The 27,694-nt window shown below is 42.8% G+C and overlaps 4 protein-coding genes across 9 annotated transcripts in view; 3 read left to right on the forward strand and 1 right to left on the reverse strand.

The window, feature by feature from the left end:
- Nucleotides 1–1,558, reverse strand: part of fam167b (family with sequence similarity 167 member B) — a 5,594-nt gene extending 4,036 nt beyond the window's left edge. The window contains exon 1 of the mRNA XM_050061621.1: nucleotides 1,142–1,558. Coding sequence (XP_049917578.1) covers nucleotides 1,142–1,441 — 300 coding nt within the window. The 5' untranslated portion in view covers nucleotides 1,442–1,558. The remainder of the gene's footprint in view (nucleotides 1–1,141) is intronic.
- A 1,421-nt stretch (nucleotides 1,559–2,979) lies between these two features.
- zgc:154055 (uncharacterized protein LOC556036 homolog) lies at nucleotides 2,980–9,520 on the forward strand. Of its 2 annotated transcripts, XM_050062621.1 has the most exons (11): nucleotides 2,980–3,464; nucleotides 3,789–3,845; nucleotides 4,230–4,338; nucleotides 4,464–4,589; nucleotides 5,972–6,145; nucleotides 6,224–6,441; nucleotides 6,531–6,692; nucleotides 6,978–7,119; nucleotides 7,991–8,211; nucleotides 8,300–8,451; nucleotides 9,237–9,520. In XM_050062621.1, the coding sequence occupies exons 1-11, from the start codon at nucleotides 3,280–3,282 to the stop codon at nucleotides 9,335–9,337; spliced, it is 1,647 nt and encodes a 548-aa protein (XP_049918578.1). In that variant the 5' UTR covers nucleotides 2,980–3,279; the 3' UTR covers nucleotides 9,338–9,520. The 2 variants fall into 2 exon arrangements, with proteins under 2 accessions (XP_049918578.1, XP_049918579.1); XM_050062622.1 differs by lacking the exon at nucleotides 3,789–3,845.
- A 194-nt stretch (nucleotides 9,521–9,714) lies between these two features.
- Nucleotides 9,715–14,971, forward strand: tdh2 (L-threonine dehydrogenase 2). Of its 2 annotated transcripts, XM_050062623.1 has the most exons (9): nucleotides 9,715–10,092; nucleotides 10,233–10,433; nucleotides 11,060–11,102; nucleotides 11,189–11,259; nucleotides 11,736–11,885; nucleotides 11,977–12,149; nucleotides 12,284–12,374; nucleotides 12,469–12,738; nucleotides 14,031–14,971. In XM_050062623.1, exons 2-9 carry the CDS (start codon nucleotides 10,247–10,249, stop codon nucleotides 14,174–14,176), a joined length of 1,131 nt encoding a protein of 376 aa, XP_049918580.1. In that variant the 5' UTR covers nucleotides 9,715–10,092; nucleotides 10,233–10,246; the 3' UTR covers nucleotides 14,177–14,971. The 2 variants fall into 2 exon arrangements, with proteins under 2 accessions (XP_049918580.1, XP_049918581.1); XM_050062624.1 differs by lacking the exon at nucleotides 10,233–10,433 and having other exon boundaries at nucleotides 9,717–10,092.
- Nucleotides 14,972–15,842: 871 nt separating this feature from the next.
- On the forward strand, nucleotides 15,843–27,621 carry srrm1 (serine/arginine repetitive matrix 1). Of its 4 annotated transcripts, none has more exons than XM_050061309.1 (17): nucleotides 15,843–15,974; nucleotides 16,908–16,997; nucleotides 17,199–17,321; nucleotides 19,654–19,824; nucleotides 21,139–21,239; nucleotides 21,333–21,557; nucleotides 21,881–22,066; nucleotides 22,211–22,330; nucleotides 22,526–22,734; nucleotides 22,983–23,063; nucleotides 23,740–23,826; nucleotides 24,052–24,187; nucleotides 24,299–24,385; nucleotides 24,481–24,960; nucleotides 25,071–25,257; nucleotides 25,541–25,714; nucleotides 26,765–27,621. In XM_050061309.1, exons 1-17 carry the CDS (start codon nucleotides 15,954–15,956, stop codon nucleotides 26,873–26,875), a joined length of 2,589 nt encoding a protein of 862 aa, XP_049917266.1. In that variant the 5' UTR covers nucleotides 15,843–15,953; the 3' UTR covers nucleotides 26,876–27,621. The 4 variants fall into 4 exon arrangements, with proteins under 4 accessions (XP_049917266.1, XP_049917267.1, XP_049917269.1 ...); XM_050061310.1 differs by having other exon boundaries at nucleotides 26,772–27,621; XM_050061312.1 differs by lacking the exons at nucleotides 15,843–15,974; nucleotides 16,908–16,997; nucleotides 17,199–17,321 and adding an exon at nucleotides 17,574–17,695.
- The last annotated feature ends 73 nt before the right edge of the window (nucleotides 27,622–27,694 follow it).

Here is a 27,694-nt window from a genome sequence, read left to right on the forward strand (position 1 = left end):
GAGCTACAGACACAGTGGAGCAAAGCTCGTGACATCACACAGCCCAGAGGTAAGGGAAAGGCTAAGTTAGTATGCTATTTACAGAGATATCACTGGCGATCTGAACCGGTCAGTGGCGAAAAAACACACACTTCACACACACATACTCACTTACAGTACCGAGCGGGGCAGCCCTCCCCCTCTCTGCTCCAACACTGACTGACAGCTGACTCCACTCATTCACACTCACCACTGCCCCAGGGCCGCTACGATATGCTATCTACAAAGATAGCACTGGCGATCTGAACCGGTCAGTGGCGAAAAAAAACACTTTTATACTGGACACATTTGCCCCCATTACCGTTTTAGCTCGTTTCGCGCCTCAATACTGAACCAATTTTAGAACAAGTGGTACCCATGAATCATACGCACACATACACATGGGGAAATAGGGCCCAGGTTGAAAAATACCGAAGTTGTCCTTTAAGTAGAATGAAGTATAAGGTTAAGAAAACCAAAAATGTGATGTCCTCATATGAAGACACAGAGTCTCAGGAGGATATTGCTATCAAGGTATGTCATCAAAAATATTGTGGTACTTGGTTCCACAATAACGCTCAGCCATACTTTTTCCCATTGAATGTATTATTCTTATAATAAATGTACTCCTTAAACTTAAAGCTGTATGTTTGTATTTTTAAAGGAAAGGACAACCAGCCTATATGAAGAACAATGAATTACCTGACATGTATAGACGCTCAACACATTAAAACAGGTTTACTGTAGAGTTCAAAATGTTAACTGTACTGGAATTATTAGTCTGTGCACATCAGATAATTAGTAATATTAAGTGTTAAATTCCTCAACTCTTATTTTGACATCGTTTTCAACACTCTATATAGGCTACTTCAACAGCATAAGCGAATTCCTGAAGTTTAGTTATGTCTTTTGGTTTTGGTGTGCCACCCCAAGATTATCAGTGGCCCCATCTGGCCACCCCTATGAAAACTTTCTGGGGGGCGTCACTGCATGTGCAGATGGGGGACTTTGGAAATCATTTTGGTTTGTCAGGGTAAAGCTGTCAACTCTTTGCAACATCATCTAGACTGAGACTAATAACCAGTCATTCTTTTTCAGTGTAATAGATAAAATGCTCACTCACCAGCTCTTTTCTCAGAAACTCCAAAGCATCATCAATGGTATCAAAGCCACAGATGTTGCGCACAACCACCTCCGAGTTCTCATCTCTCAGAACTGCAGGCATGGACACAACCTGTGCTCCGGAGCCCGGGCTGCCAGCCGGGTAACTCTCCTTCCACGGCCGACTCTGTACCCGCTCCTGCCACTCCAGATAGGACGGTCTGCGAGTCTGCAACTTCAGCTTCTCTGTGAGTGCTTTCACGTTGTCCAGATCCTCCGTGTCTCCCTCGGAGGACTCTCCTCCAAACTCTTTGAAATCCATCGGCGCAGTGTTGAACGAGTGTTTGGGAATTCACGTGAAAGTCGATCTGTGGATTGGCAGCTCGGAGCGCAACAGGTCCTTACCTCCTTTATAGGGAGATGAGAAGCAGTGACCGCCCATCCCACAGAGAACTGAGAGGCTGGATCATGTATGGGATTTTTTTTTTTTTTTTCCAGTGTAAGGAAGTTAGATTTCCTTGAACTTCCTTAAAACCTCAAAACAAAGTCTTGCTTTGCCACATGTTGATTGAAAAAGAAACTAATGTGCATTAATAATTTCAAATAAATACAATTATTTAAGAATTTGGAGTCAGATGTTTCCACCACATTTATTTAATCACAAATTCAGAGGTGGAAAGTACTACATGTACAATTTAATTATACTTATTGTGCATATTATGTCACTTAATACCTCTAAAAGTCTTCAGATGCTTTACTTAAGTAGGAGTAATATTACAGAAATGTAGAAATTCTCTAAAAGTAAAAGGCATGCATTAAAAATCTGAAGGAAAAATACTCAAATATAATCAGCAAAACCCTCTTAAAGTATTAAAAGTAAAAGTACACAATGCAAGAAAATGGCAAATGTGAGTGTGGCATTATTGTCTATACTCTATATTACAATTCTGTGTTATTATTACTGATGCATTCATGTGTAAGAAGCATTTTAATGCTGTAGCTGGAGCTATTTTAAACTACTTTATAGTCCTGGGTACTTTAAATTAATACAATGACTTGTATGCTTTTCCATTACTATATTCAATAGATTTCATGTCAACTTTGGCAGGGTACACATATGGATCAGGGGTTTGAGGGTTCTTTGCAGGAACATTTTTGACATCAAACACTCAGTTTAGTGCATTCTGGTGGATTCTTATGCAGCAACATGTGCTGCCATGTGTTTTGCATGCGAAATCTGCAATCAGCAAAGTAAGTACACATAGTAAAATAAACCTATGGAGTTAGTACAACGTAGCATATAATGGAAATACACAAGAAAAGATCAAGTACTTCAAAATGACACTTATGTACATTGGGAAATGTGCTCCGTTGTTCCATTACTGTAGTGCACTGCATCTTAGAGGGAAATATTGTACCTTTATTTGCAGATCAACATAAAAAGCATAAAATAAACTAACTGTATAAAAATATATAAACAATGAAATCTTGTACATACTTTGAAATGGGGCAGCCAAGGTCCCTTAAGTACATTTTGCTGATGATATGTAGACTACAATAGCTAAGTAGGCTAAGCTACTGAATGCAGAGCCTTTGCATGTGACTGAGCGTTTTTACATTGTGTTATTTCCATTTCTGCTAATGTGAAAGAGTTAAATACTTCCACCCCTGCACACAACCAAACTGGGGCTTGATTTCAAAGCAGCTCTCTACATTTGAGTATGCTGCCATCTAGTGGTCATTTGTGATATAACAGGCAGGTCACTGCAGCCTCTCCACTCCCCCACAATGTGTGAAAAACTTTTACCAGCAATATGTGACACATCTCAGTGCTGCTGTTTCTCAGGAAACGTGCACTTCCGTCTTTTGTCGTCTCAAGCAGCACATTTCTAGAACAGTCTCGTGCTCATTTTCAGCCACCTGAGTGACAGAAGGTGCAGCAACATTAGGGCCTGGCTATGTTGAGGAAAGAAAATCTATTTATAGGCTCCTTATCGTCAAACAAACAGAGCGCAAGTGCTGTGCTACCCAGCTGAGAGAGGAGAGGAGGGAGCTTTCGTTTTCTCACAGCAGGGGCGAGGAAGTGATTTGGGCACTTTGTGCAGGAACAAGTTCAGCAGCGGAGGGTGGTTTTTGTTTGGTCTGTGTGAAGAGGAGCTGATGGAGTTTGCAGAGCACATCAAGACCGCTAATGTGGAGGATGTTGTGCTCCGACAGCCGCTGCACCCGCCGAGCAGAGGCACCCTGTGCATCACCGGCCACCACCTGCTCTTCTCGGACAGGGAGGAGGGCAGCTGTCGGCAGGTTCTACTGCTCCTCAGGAACATCGATGCTATTGAGAAAAGGTGATCAGTGCAATATACGCATGAACAAGTAGTTTAATTGATGATTGCATGCATAAAATGAGGATATTAAACAGCAGCATGAAGTCATTTGCTTGTTTGTTTCCAGATTGCAAAACAAACATGACATTTTAATCAACAGAATTCAATTAACAGCCTTAATGATGTATATGATTGCTCAAAACACTAATTACTGTCCTAATAAGGGTATATATATCTTTTTATTCTCTTATAGTCAAATAAATAACCTCACTAATCAACACCAAAGCTGTCTGTGAATGTCTAATTAATGTCTAATTTCATTACTCCTCAAATCTTTTGAACCAGTGTGGAAAACCTTTTGGTCTACTCCCGCCGCTTCTCTAATGCAGGCCGCAGTCAAAGGTTGGACATCATCTGTGTTGCCATGTGTCTGCTGCTCTCATTGCCCACAGAGCCGAGGGAGGATATTTGCTAACAAGATTACAGCAACTCTCTTTTCTTATCACCTTCCACGCACACACACTCGCAGTGTTGTGTGTTGCTTGCTACTAACAGCTTTTTCTTAGCTTCCTGAAACCACTCCATATTATTTTAGTCAGGAGTTGCACACCCTCTCCCACACACAGCCCAGCTGACTGGGTTTACCTTCCTTTTCTGCTGCAAGTCAGACTGTCTGCACTGCTAGAGCCGTTGAGGGGGGGAAGTTGACGTAAGTGGTATTGTTTCTATTTTTCTGTGTAAGAATCATAATGGTGTTTATGTGTGTGTGTGTGTGTGTGTGTGTAGGATGTCTGGATCCTCAGGGACGATTACCATCAAGTGCAAAGATCTGCGTGTGCTCCAGCTTGATATCCCAGGCATGGAGCAGTGTCTCAACATCGCACACTCTATTGAGGTATCCCTAAAAACACAACACACAATGGGATCCTATATCCTCTCTTTGTATACAGCATTTCTCATCGTTTCCTCGTAACATTCTCTTTTGGAGTCTTACAATAGTCCCTGTGTCACTCTCTCCAGACCCTGTCCTGTCTGGACTGTGTGTCGGAGATGTATCCTTTCTTTTACAGACCGTCTGATGCCAGCCTGCAGGACCAGTGGGGTCTTTCGTCCCCTGAACAGCACTACAGTCAAATGAAAGAACTTGTAAGCGACATATAAAACTCTATATCTCATGAACTTGTTTCTGCAGCACAGGAATCCCAACAATGATGCACCAATCGCATGACAGGAAAATGCCAGGGAAACCGAATGCAGGAGTCAGGATTCAGGATTTCCTTGTTGCTTAGCTTTCATTTGTTTTTCCTTAACTTCAGTATGTGCTGCACACAGTGTGAATTTGTTCGTAACAGACGGACCCTGAGGGCAGCATTGTTGAGTATGTTTTATAGGCACAGTGTTCCCAGAACATGTAGGATATCTTTAGTTTTCATCAGGCTGGACTGCTCACTGTACTTGCATTTCTATGCACATCCACCCAGCTGATTCCTGCCACTTCTATGAGAGCTGAGCTGTGTATTACTGCATGTGGTTTAAGTTTGTCAGATGGAGTTTGACATTGTGGGAAATCTGCTTATTTACTTTATTGCAGAGAATTAGATGAGAAGATTGATACCACTCTCATATCTGTCCATAACAGCCAGTTAGCTTAGCTTAGCATAATGTATGAGAGCATGTGGAGACAGTGAGCCTGGCTCTGTCTGAAGGTTAAAAACTAAACTAAAACTAAAGTGTAAAAACAACAAGTTTAACTATTTCAGACCATTTCTTAGCTGGTAGCAGTGTCCTCCTGAAGTCTTGTGGTTATTGAGACTCCATAAAACTACAACTTATCATTTTTATGGAGTTTGCATGTTCTCCCCGTGTCAGTGTGGGTTTCCTTCAGGTTCTCCGGCTTCCTCCCACAGTCCAAAGACATGCAGGTTAATTGGTGATGCTAAATTGCCCGTAGGTGTGAATGGTTGTCTGTTTCTGTGTATCAGCCCTGTGATAGCATGGCAACCTGTTCTTGGATGTAACCAGCCTCTCGCCCAGTGTCAGGTGGGATAGGCTCCAGCCCCCACGACCCCCAACAGGATAAATGGAAACGGATAATGTGTTTTTATGTGGATTGAACAAAGGCAATATCACTGGTTTAATAGTGAGCCTGGCTAGTTGTTTCACTCTGTTTCCAGTCTTAAAGCTAAGCTAAGAGAGCTGCCTCCAGGCTGTAGCTTTATACTCATGGTACACATGTAAAGAGCGCTGCACTTTTTCATTTTGAGTGAAAATGTAATTTTGGGTAATTTAAGGTGAAAATGTAATTTTGCTGTAGTATTTGGCTGTTTTATGCTTGTATAAATGCCAAATGGAAAAGAGTGAACAATCCAGCAGTGGGTATGTGTCATAGGCAGAGTAAAGTTTGCTGAGTAAAGTTTAAATGACTTATGTGTGTTAACCATTAATAATGTTTTTTTTCATTTGCTTATTAGTTATTTGTCAGTGTGATGAGCCTTCATCATCCTCTCTCCCTCTCTCTCTGTTTGCAGCATGATAAATGGAGACTGAGCACTGTAAACAGAGACTACCTAGTTTGTCCCTCTTACCCTCCAGCTGTTATTGTCCCCAAGAACATAGATGATGCCACACTGGAGAAGGTGGCCAAATTCAGACAGGGGGGACGCTTCCCTGTCCTCTGCTACCACCACAGGAAGAACGGCATGGTGAGGTGCTTTCATGTGTCTCCACTGCCAGCCTACAATTCGTACATGCAGCTGAACAACTTTAATGTAACTTTTCAGGTAATCATGCGCAGCGGTCAGCCACTGACGGGAGCCAATAGGAAGCGCTGCAAAGAAGACGAGCAGCTCCTCCAGGCTGTGATAGACGGCTCAGACAAAGGTTACATTATTGACACACGCTCCAGTCAGCAGGCACTGCAGGCTCGCATGATAGGCGGAGGGTTTGAGTCCAAATCGTTTTACAACAACTGGAAGAGGCTGCACAGACAGATGGAGAGGTGTGTGTGTCGTTCACTGTTGTATGATATCAATATGTCCCCTCAAACTAACCTCCGTCATCTTGTTGCCTTCATATGTGTATGTACAGAGGTAAGGCACTGCAGGAGAGTTTCATTAAACTGGTGGAGGCCTGCGGTGATGAGTCCAATAATATGGACAGATGGCTCAGCAAGCTTGAAAATTCAAAGTGGCTGTCTCATGTCCAAACTGCCCTGTCAACTGCTGGCCTGCTGGCGGAGTGTGTGGAGAGGTAGGAGCTATGTGGTGGGATTACAGTCAGTGTGCACTTACCTCTTGTCAAAAGCATGTTCTTGTCTAATGGGAGAGTTTGCTGCAAGACTTGTTGCCTCTTACTGTAAAATTGTGGAGAAAGGAAAGTATCACAACAAGCAAAAAGACTGTAAAATACCACAGACATGTGAGGACATAAACGCAAGTACTGACAAAGACACATCTAATTTAAAACCTGTCTGCAGCTACAATACAGGGGTTTCTGTAATGGCCGTACTGAAGTATATTCACTGGTTTTGCCCAGGGACGGTCATTCAGTTCTGGTTCACGGCTCTGAAGGCACAGACTCCACTCTGCTCATCAGCACTCTGGCTCAGCTCATCATGGACCCATACTGTCGCACACTGGAGGGCTTCCTGGCTCTGCTGGAGAGAGAGTGGATACAGGTGAGTGTATGTGTGTTTAGAGATTGGAAAATGTTAAAATGTCTAATTTGCAAAGACACATGAGAATAAATCTTGGACATTCTGCATGCCATAGGAAAAAAAAATCAAGTCCTCAGATAGGTAGAGGCACACGAACACAGTATATGTAGCACAGAGTCACATCATACAAAAAATAAGTATGTTTTTTTTTATTAATTATCTTTCAGATACAGAATACCCTGCTTTATGCTTACAAATAATGACTTTCTGAGTCTGAGATCACTTTTTGGGGATAAAAAAGTTATTATATTTCGGTCAATATAGCTCAATGTTCAGGTTTACGCCTTCAGTAAAGTCAGGAATTTAATATAAAAGAAGCATTTCAAGGAACCAAAGTGAAAGCATTTTGAATATTTGTTACATTTAACATTTGTGGTTTTGCTGCAGAGCTGTCCACTGTCTATCAACCACGATCGTATGTGTGGATATGGCCAAATCTCTTGCTAAGAGGATATTGCTCCACATTCTATGCCTAACAGGAAATGTCTTTAGAAAAAAATCATTTTCGGTCTGCTGCATGTAGCAGTCATTGATTTAACAAAACCTCCCTCTCGTCACTCTTTGCCTCTGGTGTCTCTGTCTCCAAATGTTTCCTTTGTACGACAATTCTACCTCCAGTGCAGCATTTTTCAAGTGCAGTTTAATACTGACACTGACATCTCATGTTCAGTTTAAACAGAAGATAGAACCACAAGATAGTAGTTGTTCATATTTTAGAGTTAATTAAATAGACAAGACTAATTGACACAGAAAATGAGCAAGTAGCAGCAGCACAGTGTGTATTGCATTGTAATGTATGCATGTTTATATGAGGAAGTGTTCTTCTCTCCAGGCAGGACACCCGTTCCAGCAGCGATGTGCCCACTCCGCCTACTCCCATGCCCGTCTCCAGCAGGAGTCCCCGGTCTTCCTGCTGCTGCTGGACTGTGTGTGGCAGCTGTGGCGTCAGTTCCCCCTCGCACTGGGCTTCTCTGAGGCGCTGCTCCTGAGGCTGGCGACTGAGGCATACGCATCTGACTACGGCACCTTCCTGTGCAACAGCCATCAGGAGAGGTCAGTTGCACTTAAAATTAAAAAGTTTCTAAACTTTGCATCCAAGTTGTAAGTTACCTTCATACCTCACTCTTCTCTTCCCTCTCAGGTGTGCTCTTGGAGTGAAGAAGAACACTCACTGTTTGTTCCAGGCCCTGTTGAGACCCAGGGAGAGAGATTACTACTCCAACCCCCTGTATGACCCCACTGAACTAGCAATCTGGCCCTCGGTCCACCCTCAGTCCCTGCAGCTTTGGAGAGGTGAGCTTTGATGTATTCAAACATGATGTCATGTTTTTGACCTGTGGTTACTACCTGCACATGCTCATTCAGTATTTAGCCTCTGATGTAATCACAATGCATTCACTATTTACTGTTGTAAGACGACAGTTTTGCTAACTTTAATGATTTTAGGATTTTTATTTATGGAGTGTCAATTTGCACCCATGTGAGAATAGTCACACTGCAGCTTGTCGGCTGTTTACATCCATCCCTAGGACATGTTTTTATGGATCCCACTATTTATTGTGATTGGCTTGTACTCGTCACGTTGACATATCGAGGCCTGAGCCGGTTATGAGTAAGACAAAAACTTCATTGTCAGGGCTAGCACCAGCCAATCTCAGACACTCTGAGATTAAAGTGGTTAATTTACAACAGAGAACTCACAAATGTACTGCCAGAAAGTCAGGTGACGTAGTAAAATGAGCAACACAGTCCACAGACAGTAAGATGTGGTGGATGAATGGGTCAAGCACAGGACTTTCACACAAGAGACTGGGGTTTTTGTCCTGTGTCAGTCAACACTGGTGTGTTATTTTCAGTGTTTATGATATAGAAAGCTGCTGAATGCACATTGTGTACATAAGCTAAGAGTAACTGAATAAACCTGTTTGTGTTTACGCCATATTTCAACGTGTCTTGGACGCCCAGTAAATAGCCATATCAACCATTTCACCCCAGGTGCAAATAGCATTGTTGGCTAATATCATCTGCCTTTTATTTATGTGTTGGTATACTGACTCCAGCTCATGTCTGATCCTAAGGTTTTTTTCTGAGGTGGACCCCACAGACTCGTCACCTGGAAGAGGCGCAGGAGGAAATAAGGAACATGGTTATTGAATGGGGGAAGCTGGCGCTCAGCTGATGCACCATCAGTACGTTAGGAAGTGAGCCTGAACATGTAGAGCATGCTTTAAGGAGGAATTTTACCAATGTGCAATGCCTTTGACTGTGGAACTGTCTTTTCAGAATTCAACCTATTGTGTGTTAATGTACAGTAATTTTTTTATTCTTTCATAAAAATTGTTTGGAGAAAAAAAGCGAATTGTTGATGTCATTTGAGGTGGTTTAGCTCTATAAATTTTCACACCATATTTCAGTGCTTTTAAAACTGCTTAAATAGTTATTTTTTTCATATTTTGCGTATTTTTTATTATTTTCTGACGTACATTCGCTCGTAGATATTATCAATAGAAGAAGGCTGTATAACTGACACACCTCCCAGTCCTGTTAAGCTCAGCTAAACACTCTTCACAATACAAATCCCTGCGCACTGCAAGTCAGCATGTTTGCACACACGGAGCTTTGCAAGCTGGAGACTGTAGTCCTGTTCAATCAAGAGCCACAAGCCCTGGTGATTACCCAAAGCGGACAAGAACCACATAGCCCAGCATGACTTTCTACACCTGCTTATTTATCCAGTGGTTACTGGGTGAACTGAGACGGTGACCAGTCGGATGGTAATATTTTAATTCTGACACTCAAATGCCTTGAAAACCGTCTCAACAGCTCTTATTTTGTATTGGGTCCAGAGGAATAATTTCTGATTTACTAAGTTGAATCAGCTGGTTTTGGACCAAGAATCATCTGTCTGGGATTCCTGCTTTTGTCAGCACACAGGTAAAAAATGATTTTCTGTGTCCTATTTATGTTCAGTTTGTGTGTGTACTGTTATTTTACAGCTTGTATGTACCCCAATGATCATTACCAAGATTTAGAAGTTCTGTGTCATCAGTATGGTTCAATTTAACTTTTCTAAGGACTGCTACTGGACATGCAACCAGGGGTCTGTGTGCCCACTGCTTCTGTGCTGGGCCTGTTTTGCCGAGGCTGTCTCAGCAGGGCGCGGAGTCTGCCCGGTCGCAGCCTTAGCTGTTTGCCCAGGCAGATGAGCAGGTGGAACAGCCGGGAGACATGCAGCCCCCAACCTCCTCAGCAAAACCCCCGTGTCCTCATCACGGGTAATACAATTTTTTTTGTCTGTCATGATCTCGTTATAGCTAAAGATGGAAAGATAGATGGACTTTTCCACAGCTACACAAACACTGAACCAGTGAAGCTGCCATTGTTTTCTACCATGTTCACTGCACAGCAGCCACTGTTTTGTGCTGTTGGCTGTGGAGCAGTAACAATAGGGGTTGAGTGCCTTGCATAAGGGCATCTTTTAAGGCAGCTGAGAGCGTTTCTAGCTTCCGCACACATCTTATGTTTGAATATAATAAAATGCAAGAGACTCCCTAACGGAGAATTCATATTGTGGCATCCATGGCATGAATGGAATACTAGACACATGTGCTGTCGCTTTTTTTCTTTGAGTTGTTTTCACTGCGCACCAGCAGCAGGACCCCATTTTGACTCATCACAATAGGGTGCGGACAGACAGTGCTGGTGACATAAAAGAGCTAATGAGTGACTGTGGGGAGAATAATAGCCCACTGTCACTTTTTGTCCCAGGATAAAGCTTTGGAGCAAACAAAAGCTGAAGCGTGGCACACCAAAAACATCGATTCCATTTTCATACCAAACTCCAAACATTGTCCAGTTTTCTCTGGATGGATAAAATATTAAACTTTGTCTCTGTGTGCAGGTGGTCTTGGGCAGTTAGGTGTGGGACTGGCACAGATGCTGAGGTGAGATCAGTAGAAATTCCTGAGACATTAGAGCTTGTCAAAATGTCTGAAATTTGAATGTCATCATTGTCTATATTAATGTCTAGGAAGCAGTACGGAACAGAGAATGTAATCCTGTCGGACATTAAGAAGCCTCCACCTCATGTTTTCAGCAGTGGTATGCAAAACCAAAATGAACTTTTCACCTTCTATGTTGTTGTTTTACTCACACAATTTATACTTAACAGAATGTAATGTAATGGGGCGGCAGTAGCTCAGTCCATAGGGACTTGGGTTGGGAACCGGAGGGTCGTCTGCTCAAGTCCCCGTCCGGACCAAAATGTGGAGCGTGGACTGGTAGCTGGAGAGGTGCCAGTTCACCTCCTGGGCACTGCCGAGGTGCCCCTGAGCAAGGCACCGAACCCCCCAACTGCTCAGAGTGCCTGTCATGGGCAGCCCACTCTGACATCTCTCCATTTAGTGCATGTATAGGTCCAGTTTGTGCATGTGTGTGTTCGGACCTGTGTGTAATTGACAACAGAGTGTAAAATTGAATTTCCCCTCGGGGATTAATAAAGTATATAAAATAAATTTAAAAAAAAGTACCCTTCATTTACTTTTTTAAACTGGTCTCTTCTCCTCTTTTCCCATTAGGTCCATTTGTATACGCTGATGTGTTGGACTACAAACATCTCAGAGAACTGATTGTAAACTATCGTGTCACTTGGCTGGTCCACTACAGCGCTCTGCTTAGTGCTGTGGGCGAGGCTAATGTGGCTTTGGCACGCAAGATCAACATCACAGGTCTGCTGAATACACACGCAATTTATGTATACAACCTTTTTAGGGATTGTTATCCTTAAACTCCACTTTGGGTCTTCTGCTGTCCATCTAGGCCTTCATAATGTGCTGGACTTGGCCCTGGAGAACTGCCTGCGCCTCTTTGTCCCCAGCACCATTGGAGCGTTTGGTCCCTCTTCTCCACGTGACCCAGCCCCTGACCTCTGTGTCCAAAGACCTCGAACCATCTACGGGGTGTCCAAAGTGCATGGAGAACTGATGGGGGAGGTGTGTCAATCTTAAAGCTATCTTAAAATGCACAAAAAAGCACATGCACCTAATATTCTGATACATCAATTTGAAAAATTGTGTGAGCTTAAGACTCACACTTTTGTGTTTTTTGTGTCTTTTTTTTTTGTTAGTATCTCCATCATAAATATGGTCTGGACTTCCGCTGCCTACGTTACCCAGGTGTGATATCAGTCAACACACCTCCTGGAGGAGGAACAACAGGTATTGCATCACTTCACATCTGCATATGCCACATATAGTCAGTACAGTCAGCATGATGTTATGGACTAAGCACTCCAGACCTCTTTCTTCACAGACTATGCAGTTCAGATCTTCCACGATGCTCTCAGCACAGGTCACCATGAGTGCTACCTGCGTCCCGACACCCGTCTTCCCATGATGCATATCTCCGACTGCCACCGTGCCACGGTAGAGTTCATGCAGGCGCCAGAGTGTCAGCTGTCTCTGCGCACCTACAACATCGCCGCCATGAGCTTCACTCCAGAAGAGGTGGCCCAAGAAATCCGCAAGCATCTCCCTCACCTCAAGGTCACCTACAATCCTGACTCTGTCCGCCAGACCATCGGTACGACATGTGGCACACATGCCTACACACAAAAACTGTGGGATTATACATCTTTGCAATGTTTTCAACTGGTTAAAAAGATTATATTGCTTGGCAAAATGGGATCCAACTGACATGAGACAAACCCAGCTATGTTTAAAGATTATATTTATTGATAATTACATTATTAAATCCAAATACTTCTATGAGAAAAACTGCAGTGATACAGATGATTTTCTCACTTGCTCATGGAGAGCTATATCATTCATGTCATATCAGACAATGTGCTAACATGTTAAAGGAGCTGTATGCAGGATTGTCTGCACATGGTTCTCAACATGGAGGTGGCTAGCAGCTAACAGCACTAACTCCATAGGCAGCACTAACAGCAGCAACAGCGCTGACTGAGCTAACAGCGTTAAGGTAAGGGTAAAACTGGAGGATGGGCGCCAACCGCTGCCACAATGTTATCTCGATAGTAGCAGTAACCACCCTATGAGCGCAGCACGGCAATTAGCTGGCAAGTGGAACACACTTACAGGGACGCTCATGCACTAACATGCACGCACGTCCAGAATACAACTAATGACTGTATATAAAGATGGATGACGCATCTTCACTTCCTGCGACTGTAGAAAAATAAAGCCAAAATATCCTGGATGCGGCTTCTGCCATCTTGTACTGGTGATGTCATTTGGATCCAGAGTTTGCGAGAAGTGCCATTGATCACTAGCCAACTCATGTGCACACAAAGTTGTCAATCATGACATCAAACCCCCTTTGATAGTATCAAAATAACAAGTCATAACCAAACTTATCAGAAAAATGCACATAGTAACATCCACCTAAAATGACAGAAACCATTTTTGGGAAAAATGTATTTGATGTGTACTTTTAGGTGTTGGTTCAGCCCATGTCCCATCTGCTAACATGGAGGGGGCAGGGTTTATGATCTATATTGCAGCTGGCCACCAGGGGGCGATCGAGATGTTTTGGTTTCAACTTTGGGGAGCTGTGATGTCCTCCATCTTTGTATACAGTCTATGATTACAACACACAGAGTCGTAGCACATTTGCATTTGCAGCTATAGCCTACTTATGATTTGAATGTTGCATACAGCTCCTTTAAAGCATGTGGCATTTTAAGATGAAGCTACATCTGTAAGGTTTTCAAGTCTTATTCTTGTATGGACCTGAAAGCAGTTTTACTTATCTTGTTTCATTTTGAAATGATTTGTGGAACTGATAATGCTATCTTTAATTAAAACTGATGGGATGGAAGTAACATGGTCATCTTGCTTGTCACTTTGCAGCAGACAGCTGGCCCGTCAGGTTCGATGACTCCAATGCCAGGAGAGATTGGGGCTGGGCACCAGCCTTCGGCCTTGAGGAGCTGGTGTCGGACATGCTGCGCTCCATTCGGGACAAGAGGACAAACGAGGGCTTACCTGTCAGCTAGCGAAACCTGCTCCACAAAGACTGACCAATGCCCTACCCCTGACTTTTCTTCAGCCTGCATTTACCAACGATACACTTCCTCTCACTTTACTTTCACAAGCTGTCAACCAGTATCCTCTGTTACTCTGGAACATTACAGCAATGAGCCAGGGACTGTTTGTAAAGTAGGAATTCTCAGTCAGATGCTCTCAATATACAGTGGACAGTGAGACGTCATACATGCACTCAAACACACACATTTCAGTCTTTTTTCAGGGAATCATACTGTCAAATCTGTTTTTAATTGTTATCATGGTATAAACATCACTTTACACATGTTGCCTCAGACAGAACAGAAAAGCTTTAGAGATTTCCAAATGTCATGTGAATTGCATCGATGGACACAACGGTCTGTTACAATGTCTATGAAAATGTCTAACACAATATGGACCAGTTGCACCTTTAGAGTAACAAATCTGTTGTACACTTTGACTCCAGGATCATCTGGAATGGCTGGCTCAGTCATCTCTGAACTGTAATGACTCATTATGTATTCTGGCTGTTTTAAAAGGCAGTCTTTTATAATATAGTCTATCAAGTTATTATTACACACTGTATACAACCCCACTACCCTTGCTGTGGCATCTACCAGGAAGCCTTTATTTTGCCTTTTTGCCAGCAGTGTGATTTTGGTTATGAATGAGCACCGATATCAAATGAAGCCTTATTTACTGTAGATTACTTTGGAAAGCGATGTATAAAAAATGCAGTGTACTTTGAATCAGACCTTGAATAATAAAAATGTTATTTACTCAAACAGCAGTGGCTTTTTGTATATTGTTGAACTTCATGTATACTACATGATGATTTTTTGGGGGTGGTGGGACTTTTTTTTTGGGTGGCTGAAATATGTTTTTTTGCCCATCCCTATACACAGCAGCTTAGCTTTCATGTTGGCCCCCAGTATGCAGCCTGTTTCTCCATACTAGGGGCGTGCTGACTGACATCTAGTGTATGTGAAGTCCTCCTGAGACCTGAACTTTTGTTTGGTATGCATTTTTAATTTCTCTTAGCTATTTGTGATCAGTAGGACCTAATAAGTATAGAAAACTAAAATTGTCAACGATAAGTCCTCAAACGAGACAACAATAAAGTCTTAATATCTAGTACTTCCCAATTCAACTGTAAAAACTGAGAAGGCTTTGCCCACTTTTGTTCCAGGATTGGCTGCAGACTGACTTGGCAGAGATGGCTGCCATCTTGTTTTTACATGTATAGTGTATTGTGCTCTTTCTACCTCTAGATGGCACAAAGAAGTGTCCATGAACAAGGACAACAGGTCTAAATTCAGTAGTATGAAGTATAAGGTCAAGAAGCCTAAAAACAAAATGTGATGTCCTCATATGAGGACACAGGGTCTCAGGAGGACATGCTGTCTATGGATAAGTACCCCATACAACCCCACTTCAAGAAATTGAACTATCCATTTAATGCATCCATAATTAGGCTATAAACCGAACACTTAGAGTTGGGGTAAATTCTGCAAGATGAGTATTTTTATAAACGCGTTTTGCTGATGGTAGGTTACTCATTTAAAAGGAAACATTTTTACAGAATTTTTCAGTTTCATTTTATTGATAATCAGGTCAGGATGCACCCTTCTCCTCTCCAGCAGTCTAGTTGTAGTGCTTGTTCCTTCCTGTGGAGGCGCACCCTTCATCCGGCTCGCCACTCAGACACTCACTGGAGCCACGCACGTCTTTCTCAACAGCGCCTGCTAACATCCATTTTCTCCGATAATGGACGCGGGATTTTTCCGCGTAAGTTCTTGAAATTTATTTGTAGTGTCTCGCTGCTAAGATGCAAGGAAATAGATTCCTCGTTCAACACGTTAATATGCTGTGTTTGGGTGGAGGGCCAGTCAGTCAGACGGTAACATTATGTCCGGGGCTTCGTCTATCAACTGATAACAGTCTTGGATTTCGACAAGAGCCATGTTTCAGCTGGGCTGTTTTCAAAGCTTACACGTTTTTCAAAATGAATATGTGTTACCTCGTGACCTCAAGTAACGATATAATGCCTACACAACAGAACCTTTCTATATGAATTTGCAAAGAGACACACTTGCAGGAAATAGACGAGCCAACCCAGCTAGCTGGCTAGCTGCTGCTAGCCACAGCTAAAGATGGCGTCCGGGCGGTGCATCGTTCCTGTCTGCGTGCGGTAGTCACGACCACCGCTGCGCTAACGTTGTGTAGAGCAAGTAGACGTAGATATGTGCTGAACAGTGAGCTTAATGTGACTTTTGATGTTCTGTCTAGCGCCATGTTAGCGCTGTTAGTGGTCAAAACAGCCTCCAGACGATGGCTAATATTAGCCTGTCAGTGTCTGTTGGAGGATTAAGCAGACTAGCTAAGCTAATGTTAGCCTGTTGGTATCAATGTCATATCTGACTCGGTTTGAAGGTTTAGATTTAACATGGTACTTGTGGTCACGTGAACTGACGTCAGCTAATATTTAAGCTCCTAAAGTAACGCCATATGTTAGCGCACGTGTCATGATGTTTGCCAACTTCCGATGTCAGTTTCACCGGTAGTTTATAGCGCGGTCACGTTACGCTGGCTAAATACCATGGAAGTGGTGTAATTGAACGGTTCTATGTGCACATGTTTCAAGCATATGTTGCTATGCACGCGGACTTGATTGTCAACTTATATTAGCCTACAAGTATGTGATTGTTGTTTTGTCTTTAGGGCACAAGTGCGGAGCAAGACAACCGCTTCAGCAACAAGCAGAAGAAGCTGCTGAAGCAGCTAAAGTTTGCAGAATGTCTGGACAAGAAGGTATAAGATCAACATCTGCAGTATATTTACTACTGTGTCAGTACTCATTTCTTTAGCAAATAAATTGCTTTTCTGAAAAAAAATGTGACAGTGCCAGTCACTATCGTTTATAGAGATTTGTTTTTGTGAAACTGCAGCCTCAGATCATGTAGTCATTGTCTTTGCTAACTGGATGCTGTTGTTTGCTTTTCTCACCCTCAGGTGGACATGACCAAAGTGAACCTGGAAGTCATCAAACCTTGGATTACTCAGCGAGTGACAGAGATTCTGGGGTTCGAGGATGACGTCGTCATAGAGTTCATATTTAACCAGCTTGAGGAGAAGGTAATGTCTTTAATTGTGTTTACGTTTTGTTTTGTTTTTTTCAAACTGTCATAAATTTGAGGGCATTGTTTAGTTAGTAAGAGGCATATGAGCGAATAATTGCCCATCCTAGTCAAATTGAAATTGAATGGGTAAAGTAACAATTGGTGTAAAGCTGATTTTATAATGACATAACTATGTTTTGCTGTTATGTGACAAAGTGCCTTTATTCAGCAGTCTTCTAATGATGATGTGATTTATGATTTAAAAGGCCTGAACCAATATGGATGTTATACCTTGCATCAGAAGTATAGCACCAACACCTAATTAGCTCTCTCCTGAGCCCAAAGTCACTGAGCCCAACTCTCCCTTCATGATGCAGTGTGTGGTTTGAGGTGAGTTATATGCAGGGATTACCAATATTATGTCAGTGAAAGACACACCTGAACAATGCCATATTCATGTTCTCCGTAGGTATTTGCAGTGCATCTTTAAACTGCTGAGAACCCTTTAAGTGTAATTGGAATTATAGGCTAAAATTAGGGAGGGTTTAACAATTTGTCACAGTCTATTGTTAAAAGTAATTAATCTCTTCAACTTTAGGAGTATTTTAACACCAAGCTGAAAAGTATTGCCTTACAGACCACCTCAGCTTGAAAGTTTCATGTCTTTTGTACCTCTGTTGGGTGTGGTCGGAAGTGCTTTCTGTTACTTGACACCACACCTTGCAGTGATTTGAGAGTGCTATGACACACCCCAGGTGCTATCTTTTCATCACTGTTGCAAGTTGAGAACTTCAACCTCTGGAGGTCAACAAAAACAAGTTTATCAGCTACTTTTGAATAATTCTGTAACAAGTCTGTTAAACCTCTGACAGCACTCAGCATCTCAGTTGCGTGTGGTCAGATGTGTGACAGATCTGAGATTTTCAGCCTTAAGAAACAATACTTTTCTGTTGGGTGTTAAGTTATTCTTTAAAGTGGAAGGCTATTGAAATATCTGTAGTGGTCATGTTTTTGACCTAAACATTTTTATTGCCATTAGGGTTGTAGCCCCTCTGATGTTATGTACTTCATTTTTTAATACTAAATTCTGCATGTTCTTCATCCCATAGGACAATGACTACTTTATTTAAGTAGACTAATTATGTCCAAGAGTTTCCTTTATTTAATCATGTGTTCCCAACTGATATGTCGAACCACTTGGATGTCTGGGTAATGGGTAACTTCCATTGCACAGGCTTACTTTTGGAAACAGGAAAACAAGGTTAATGTGAGGAAATAACTTACGTTCAGTATTCTTCATTAGACTATAACAAGGATTCCATCCATTAGAATACTTAAATGTAAGTTTTGGTATATATGCGTATAACTGGTTAATGAAATTTAATCCTAAAATGGTAAAAACCACATGTATTTGTTTAATAATAGTATTTGTGACACCAGCACTACATTTAAGTATATATTTTTTTGTCTTTTCATTTGATCCTTTGCTTGCCATAGCTTTTGGGGGGTGGGTTGGGCTGTCAAAGCTAAGTTTAAAGGGTACTGTTTCATAATGGTAAGAAAGGGTAATTGAATTGAGATTACGTTATCTCACAATAATTCTATCAGTTGTTGAAATAAAACTCCTTTTTTGTGTAACTGTGTACTCATTATTGCTTGTTCGTCTCTTGCAATTTAGATAAATGATATAACATTAAGCTCAAGGTGGTTGAGTCTCAAGCAGTAGGGAGGCGGAAGCAAGCCAAGGGAGCTCCGTGCCCACTGATCCCACGGGACTCACTGAAGACACCGGAACTGTACTTGCAGTGTTGGGTTTTAATGCACTCTGTATTGTGGCTATTTGTTTAACTGCTCAAGTGTAGACTGTGGGGAGACTGGAGAACAAGGGGTGGGCAGGGACACAGAAATGTAAAGTACTGGGGATAGTATTGAGGTAGTCAAATAATGACAAAATATATTTTTCTGTTATTGATTGTATATTTGGAGAATAACAATGAGAAATGGGTGTAACTGCAATATTGCATGCAATTTTTTATTTCACTAGATATGTCTCCCCTCAGCTAGCTCGCATTCTCAGTTTGACGAGTTTGTGAGTACGATTTAAATCAATCACACATTTATTTTGATAGGTTATTGAGTCAAATATTGGACCCAGGTATGTTAAGTATTGTAGTCAGTGTCTTACATGTTTTGAGTATGGTTAATTACATAGTCACAGGTATAGTTTAGTGAGGGCTAGAAGGTAGGCAGTCCCATTTGTGGGATCCTACCCCCCCTCTGATATTTTGCCTTCCATTATTTCAACGCCATATGGTCTTTTTTCTCCCCCCTTCGTGTGTGTGTTACAGCACCCGGATAGCAAGATGATGCAGATCAACCTGACAGGCTTCCTGAATGGGAAGAATGCCCGGGAGTTCATGAGGGACCTGTGGCCCCTGCTGCTGAGTGCCCAGGAGAACATTGCTGGCATCCCCTCTGCTTTTCTGGAACAGAAGAAAGAGGAAATTAAACAGAGACAGGTGAGCTTTTCCCCGAGGTAACTCTGCCAAAATGTCTCTGTTAGCTGTAGGAAGGTCACTGGTCTGTGAGGTTGCTGACAGTGAGTAGAAAGTTCTAGTCGTCTAGGCAGAAAAAGACTGCTGTAAATAATGCTGCATTCACATGGAATCAGGCAGACAGTAGACAGCAGAGAGACAATACTGTCTAGACAGCACGGGACAAACAAACACGAAATGGTAGGACAGCAAAGCAGGACAAATGAGGATGTGTTGCGACACTGATGTGTTGTTTACAAAGAATGGAATTATTGTATCAAATTAAATTATTTTGTCTGTTATTTTAAGCAATTATTCTAGTAAAGCCCAGTAAATTGTCCAGATCACCCATGTGTCCTTCTACTTAACATCCATTTGCAAATTCCATTATGGAGGGTGACAAAAAGTATTTCAACTTTAAATGGTAGGGTCGTTTGGTGTCACCAGTTGGTATTCCCAGTCGGTCTCACCCAAATTCACCGTCCTGCTCTTGTCTACTAAAATGACATCTGGTTTGTCATCTAGTGTCTGTTCTGTAAAACGCTGTCATCACTGGGATGGACAATATGTCCTATAAGAACCATAGGCAGAAGCCCCTTTAACACTACCTCTTAAGGGTAGAAGTTTCAGGCTGTTATGCCGTTTTGTTGTTCTTTATAAAGTGTACAGTCGCGGAATGGGGGGACAGAGTTTTTTCTCCTTTTAAGTTGTGGGAGTGAAACAATGTGTAAAAAGGGACAGCCAGCAGGCCAGGACCATTGATGAGGCAGGTGTGATGTTTTGAGGACGTGTTATGTGTCCAACCCACCACCAGGAGATCTAAAAAGCAGCTAATAGCAGTTAGCAGCTAACTAAAAGAAGAGAAGTTGCCTAAAATGTCCAGATTTTTCACCTTCGAGCAGAGGATGAAACCAGCTTCTATAATTATTGCCATGTTATGCCATTGTTATTGTTTATACAGCGCTGGCAACACATATGTTTTATGGCACACAAGAGGCCAGTGCAGTTGTTACACGTAACGCTTCCTTTGCTTCTGCGTTGCTGGCACGTTGTCTTAAATCACACACTGGAGCGGAATGATGCTGCTGTTGTTTGGTTCTGTGTAAAAATGCTAAGACAGCGTAAAGAAGGGACTTCAAAGCGGCACTGTAGTGTGATCTCTATGTAAAAAGCATTCGAGACAATAACATTGAACACAGTATTTGGCACCCCAGGTGACAGTATATTAACTGCAGGATAGAACAGATGTTGTTGGTAATTGCTATATGCTTTGTTCCCCTGTTGTTCCCTTTCTGGTAGATTGAACAGGAGAAGCTAGCTTCACTGAAGAAGGTCGATGATGATAAGAAGGAAAAGGACAAGGACATCAGAGAGAGGGCACAGTCAAAAAGCCCAAGGAGGTAAGAAAATGTCTTCAATATTGAAATCAGTGGACAGATGTGTATATAACACAGAACATGACAACTTATTCTGTTTGCTTCTTCTCTGTCCAGGCGGAAGACAAGATCGCCATCACCACGGCGAAGGTCACCAGTGAAGAGGGAAAGGAAACGCAGTGCCTCGCGCTCCCCAAGGCGCAAACCCAGTCCAGTTGGTAGCAGTTCACCCCCTCCGCCCCTGATGCAGCTGCCCACGAAACCCTTGGAGCAGCTTGTGGAGCCAGACACATTAGGAAGAGCCCTGCCAGAACCAGTCATCCAAGAAATGTCTTCCACCTGGTTTGTGGAATATTTGCCTCACTTAAGACTTACAATTTTGTTTTGGATTCAAAGTCAGTGGTTATTTGATCTTAATTTTAGGTTTGGTTTCACATCCACTGGGTTTTAGTTTTTTTTTTTTTATGTCATATTAGTTTGATTTAAGTACTTCTTTCAAATTTCATTCAGGGTTAGTTTGGGGTGACAATTTTAGCAGTAATATATTCACACTTATTTCAGTTTATTTGGAAACAGGTAGTATAGTACTGTAGTTTTGCATTGAGATTAAGAAAAAACCTGAAGTGTAAAATTGAGAGTTTTAACTTCTTCTCTCTGCCCTGTAGTGACACAGTTGTAGAGGTGGTGAAAGCAGACGCAGTGACTGAAGTCAAAGAACTGTCGCCAGAGAAGATTCACAAGAAAGAGGAAAGGCCCAGGTCTCGGGAAAGGGAGAAGGACAGCAGGAGGGAAAGACCTCACCATCGTTCTCGTTCTCATTCCCGCACTCGCAGGCGGCGCTCCCGTTCCAGGTAATCTCTAACATTTTTGTTTTTAAGTTATTATGATGCCCTCTTGTTTTTCAAAAGTGTATGTCTAAATTTTCTCATGTAAAAACAAGAACTTCAATATTTAAACAGATTTTTTAAAAAGCTTTTCTCCCTACCCTATTTCAGATCCTACTCCCCTCGCAGAAGACCGAGTCCAAGGAGGAGGATGTCTCCTCGTCGAAGGAGCCCCCCTAGGCGCGGCCCCACTAGCTCCAGACACAGACATAGACGCTCCCCTGTCCGCAGGTCAGTAGTTCAAAGAACAATCATTATATCTTGCAGGCTTGTTTCTGTATGACTTCTTATTGTAATTATTTTAGTATTATACAGGCCACCACACTCATGTACAGTAGATCAGGGCCATACAGAAGATTTGAAACCAGCTTTTCCCTTTTATAGAGTTAAAACTTTTAATGATGTTTCTGTGTTTGTGTCCTGCAGGAGGCGCTCCCGTTCTGCTTCCTCCTCTGGCAGCAGCTCCTCCGGCTCTCGCTCACCCAAAAAAGCAATGAAAAGAATATCTAATACACCACCCCGAAAACAGGTCCATCATCCTGACAACGCCATGAGCCCTGCAGGGAAGGACAGGCGGTCACCATCTCCACGGGCCAGACGGGGTAGAGGCTCTGCATCACCAGCCAGATCATCTGGTAGGATCTTTATCATTTGTTCATTGCTCTTCATAATTATTAATGTATCCTTGTCTCATACTGGCAGTCATATGATGCTTCAGCTCATTCTGTGCTTTAACATCTCGTAATGCTTAAATTCCTTTCTAAATGAGGTTACAGAGAGCCAAATAATTCCTGTGCATTTAAAGCTGTTATTTCAAGATCTACAGTTAAGGAGTGTGTTAATCATAAGTGCATCTTTAATTCTTGGTGTTTTTGTTTTTCAGGTTTCAAGCGAAAACAAGGAGGAAGAAGTGATTCTCCACCTGATAATGCCAAGCCCAGACCGTCTGATGGGTCTGATTCAGGTAAACGTGAAGTTATGTCTCTGTGTTCATTAATTCATTATAATGGCCTTTCACCTGACGGCTCACAAATTGTGATGACCGGTCGAATGGAGATCCCAGCCACTTCTTGTCAGAAATGGACACTTTTTCGCCAAGTCCATTTGCCCTTGTTTTCAGCAGGAAGGGCACAGTGGTGGATGTTAATTTACAATACAATTTTAATTGTTGTGCCAGTGACATGAAAAGGATTGTTTGTGAAAATGCACTACAAGCTAACATTGCTAATCAAATGAGAGAGGCGTGGTCTACCTGTTCAAAAAGATAGATTTCCAGGTACTTGTGTTAATTTATTTCAGACGGTAGCAAATTGATATTTTTGCACTGTTAAAGGACAGACCTCACCACAGTGATCCCTTTTGTTAAAATGCTTTGATAAGTCTGTGTGATAATCATGTAGTGGTCCCATTTAGAGTATCAATCTAAACAGATTGAACAAAACCTTAAGGAAACACAGTTTACACCAACACAAAGGATAGTACAAATATATTGTCAATCTGCACTATGCCATGCAAACACCTTATAAAAACTCAAGCCACAAGGATACAAATCTTTTTTTCTGTATATCTTATTTTGCCATGGCAGTCTGTTTCACTGGTTCTGCTAACACTGATGAGACACTCAATGCTCTGCATTTCAGAGGAGGATAAAAATGAGAAAGGGGCAACAGCAGATTCGGTGCAGCAGCGACGTCAGTATCGCAGACAGAATCGACAGTCGTCTTCAGGTTATAAGCGTTTTTATCCCCGTTCTGTCCTCTCCCATACCCAACCCCCTTCTCTCTCTCTCTCTCTCTCTCTAACCAAGTCTCTGTCCATGTCATCTTGCACTCATCGTCTCATGGACTTTTGAAGCTGTGCCCTAACCCCAACCTTGGTGTTTTTTCCCTCACCGCATACAGTTAAGGCTACAATTAAACAGCTGTTGATGTCCTCTGTGTGTTTGGTTTCAGATACGGGGTCTTCCTCCTCAGAAGACGAGGGGCCCAAGAGGCCAACAGCAGGGCCAGGTGCCAGAAATGGGGATGTCAGGAGGAGACGTAGTCGCACGCCCTCCCCACGGAGACGACACAGGGACGCCTCTCCAAGGTCAGACACTGAGCGCAGTACTTCCACATTTTTATTTGAAAATAATATTTGGCAAAAATTTAAGTTCTGTTTTGTTTAAATGTACTTTTTTTTGTTTTGTTACCCATTTAGGAAAAGACGGTCTCCATCTCCTGGGCGCAGACGTCGCACCCCGTCTCCCCCACGACGTCGCAGATCTCCCTCTCCTCCTAGACGAAGGTATAGGCATGTTTATTTTATCTTGAGAGTTATCGTTTCAATATTAATAACCAACAACTCAAAAGTTTGTAACAATTATATTTGGTGCTGCCCAGGTCTCCCTCCCCACCTCCCCGTCGTCGTTCTCCATCCCCCAGACGATATTCCCCCCCTATCCAGCGTCGCTACAGTCCCTCACCCTTGCCCCCACAGAAGAGGAAGATGTCTAGCTCTCCCACAAAACGCTCTTCTCCAGGGGCCAAGCGACGCCCCTCCAGGTCCCCCAAACGCAGAAGCTCTCCTGCTCAAAGGAGACGCGCATCTCCATCCTCATCTCCACCCAGACACAGGAGGAGCCCCATGTTGCCTTCTGTCAGGCAAAGCAGGGATACAAGATCCCCAGTTGCAGCAGCCAGCCGCCTCTCCCCGTCCCCTGCAAACCGCGGTCGCACTGTTAGGGGTTCCTCCAGTCCTCAGGGACGATTCGAAACCTCCAGTACATCTCCATCTAACCAGCGAAGACAGCAGTCCCCCTCACACAGCGGCAAACCCATCCGCAGAGTGTCCCGCACACCAGAGCCACGCAACAGCCAGAGGTAAGCATCATGATTGTGTCCGAATGATGCATTTTAACCATTTGTATTCTGTAACCTGTTCTGTACATGTGCCAGCGCCCTCTTTAATATCACCTTTGTCCTCTCCGCAGACCATCTCCAAGTCCCCAGCCCATGAGGAGAGCATCCTCCAGGTCCAGATCTGTTTCCCCTCCACCAGCAGCTCAGAAACGTCCGGCCCCTGCATCTGCCTCCCCCTCACCATCTCGCTCAGCCAGTGGGTCTCCGCCACCAGCCAAAAAAGCCAGCAGTGGTTCAGGCAGTCAGTCCCCAAGCAAGGTTTGATATTTCAGCTTACTGACTAACACGACTGTCCAAGATTGGCTGCATATATACAGGTTCATGAGCTCAGTCTGAAATATTAGGGGTAGTTTTGGACCATCTGCACAGCTGCATTCTGGAAAACAGTGATGTAGAAAAATGTCCATCAGGTTGTTGTGCAAAGCTAGCATTATTTTTGTCCAGTGTCCTGACAAGTAGCAGTTTAAATTCTGGCTGTTGGATGACATTTCAATACTTTCAATGTTGTCCTCATAAAAAAATCTTTTTGTTTTAATTGCAGAATTCAGATGTTGATGGCAGTGCAAAGAAAAAGAAGAAGAAGAAGGAAAAGAAACACAAGAAAGAAAAGAAACATAAGAAGCACAAGAAGCACAAGAAGGAGAAGAGTGGCAGCACTGTGACTGCAGATGGACAAGAAAACCAGGCTGTGGAGGAGGATGGAGACTCTCGAAAGGTGATGTGTAGTTTAGCTACCAAGGCCTTGTGCATTCTTCTCAATATAGAACATTAAAGTAGTGAATGTGATTGTTTCTTGCCATGCACCAACATTCTAGCCTGAGTGTCAGACTGAAGCTCCCAGAACCTTCAGTCTGACATGGCTTCCATTGAAGGCGATTTACAAGGGGGAGGGAATTAGATTTTTTCCCTAACCAATCAGTAGAGATCAACGACTCACCCAGAATCTGACGTCATTAGTATCCATGCCTCGGGGGTGCCGAAAACAAGCGAGCATTGCCCGTTTAAAATGTCTCCGTCGTCGTTGAATCCAGTTTAGCAGCTTCCTTAATTTGGTCCTCCATTAACGCGAGTAGTGGCGAAATACCTCGATAGCATCGTTAATGTGGTCTGTAGGATCTGTAGCGGTCACCATTGTTTGCTATCCTTACCAGTTACCCACCGGCGTACAGCTTGACATCAGCGTGGCGCTGATTGGCTAATCGCTAGACCCCCGGCGTTCATTGGTCCGTCCATCATTTGGACGAGATAAATCGCAAATTCATTGCAGTATGCCAGACCAGAGATGCAAGCCTACTCAGTTGAGTGGGCGGGGTCTATGGTCTGGAACCAGGCTACCAACATTCTGTACTTCTGTTCAGAGGGCTGTACCACGAAGCTGGTTCAGCAGTGCCATGCTGTTGTTGCCTGAGCTCAATTCTAAAATTGACTGGTAACCAGTGAAGATAGGCCAAAACAGGGCTGATTTGGTCATGTTTGAAGGCCTGAAATGGCTGTTTGTGCTCAGCCCTGAATACGGTGAGGTACAATAATCTAACCAGGAAGAAATACAAGCATGGATGGCTTTTCGAAGATTGAGTATAAAAAAGTACCTGATTTGACCAGGGGTTAGGTCTGCAGCACAAGTTATAATGGAGATCTAGCCAGCTTTAAAGAAACAATTCTGGCTTAGACTCAACAAACCTTGTCAACCCACTAGTCTCGCTTCGTGGTACAGCCCTCAGGTGGCAAGGTGAGAGGCGTATATTTCATGCTGTTTTTTGTTTAGGAATCAGACAGCGAAGTAGAGGACAGCTTGGACGACCTGGAGAAGCACCTGCGAGAGAAGGCGCTGCGCTCCATGAGGAAGGCCCAGATGTCTCCGTCACAGATGTCCTGAGAACGAGGGGCTTTCTTGTTTTGAATTTTCCACTCACTATTGATGTTTGTCATCAACCTGGTTCAGCTTTAGAATGTACAAATTGTTAAATCTGGAGTCCTTTTTTTGTTTTCTTTTTACTGGTTTGGTACATTCTGAAGAGTGTGTTTCATTAAGAGCTTGATTTGTCAGTTAGTGTACTATCTTAACTGTAAAGAGGCCTGTGTTGTCCATAATTTTAAAATTGATGAGCAGGGAAACGGTTTCAGCTCAGAGGTTAGAGTTTGGCAGGTTTAAGATATTTTCCACAGTCTACAATAGATTCCATTGAGAAATGATTGCATGTGCAGTGATTGTCTCTGATGTGCATGAACCACTGACCTTATGGAGTGTAGAAGAAAACCATACAATAACATACAGTAACATACTGTTACTATTGCCTTTCATTAGTAGAGACAGTCGCACAGCCGTGTGAACTGTTGGAGGCCGTAACAGAATGTCTTGTCCCATATTGTAACTTAAGAGGTGTTTAGCGTCGTTTAACCTGCTGTTTTTTTCTGACTTTAAATTTGTCTTGTTTTAAGACTAAAACAATCTGATGTGACACAGAGTACGCGTTAATTTTTTTTTTAACGGATTGATATGCAATTTTATGTTGATACCCCTGCACCACGCTAATGTCTGTGGGACTGTTGTATGATTTGTATTTAGTACTCCTGGCTCTTGTCATCTTGTCATCCTTTCAGAATTAAAACCTTTTTATAGGACGTGTTTCCTTAATGTTTGAATTAAGGTAGATGTTTTTTTATACATCCATGAGATGTAACTTCTGCGTGGTGA

This window comes from Epinephelus moara, chromosome 14 (genome assembly GCF_006386435.1).
Source record: "Epinephelus moara isolate mb chromosome 14, YSFRI_EMoa_1.0, whole genome shotgun sequence".
NCBI lineage: Eukaryota > Metazoa > Chordata > Actinopteri > Perciformes > Serranidae > Epinephelus > Epinephelus moara.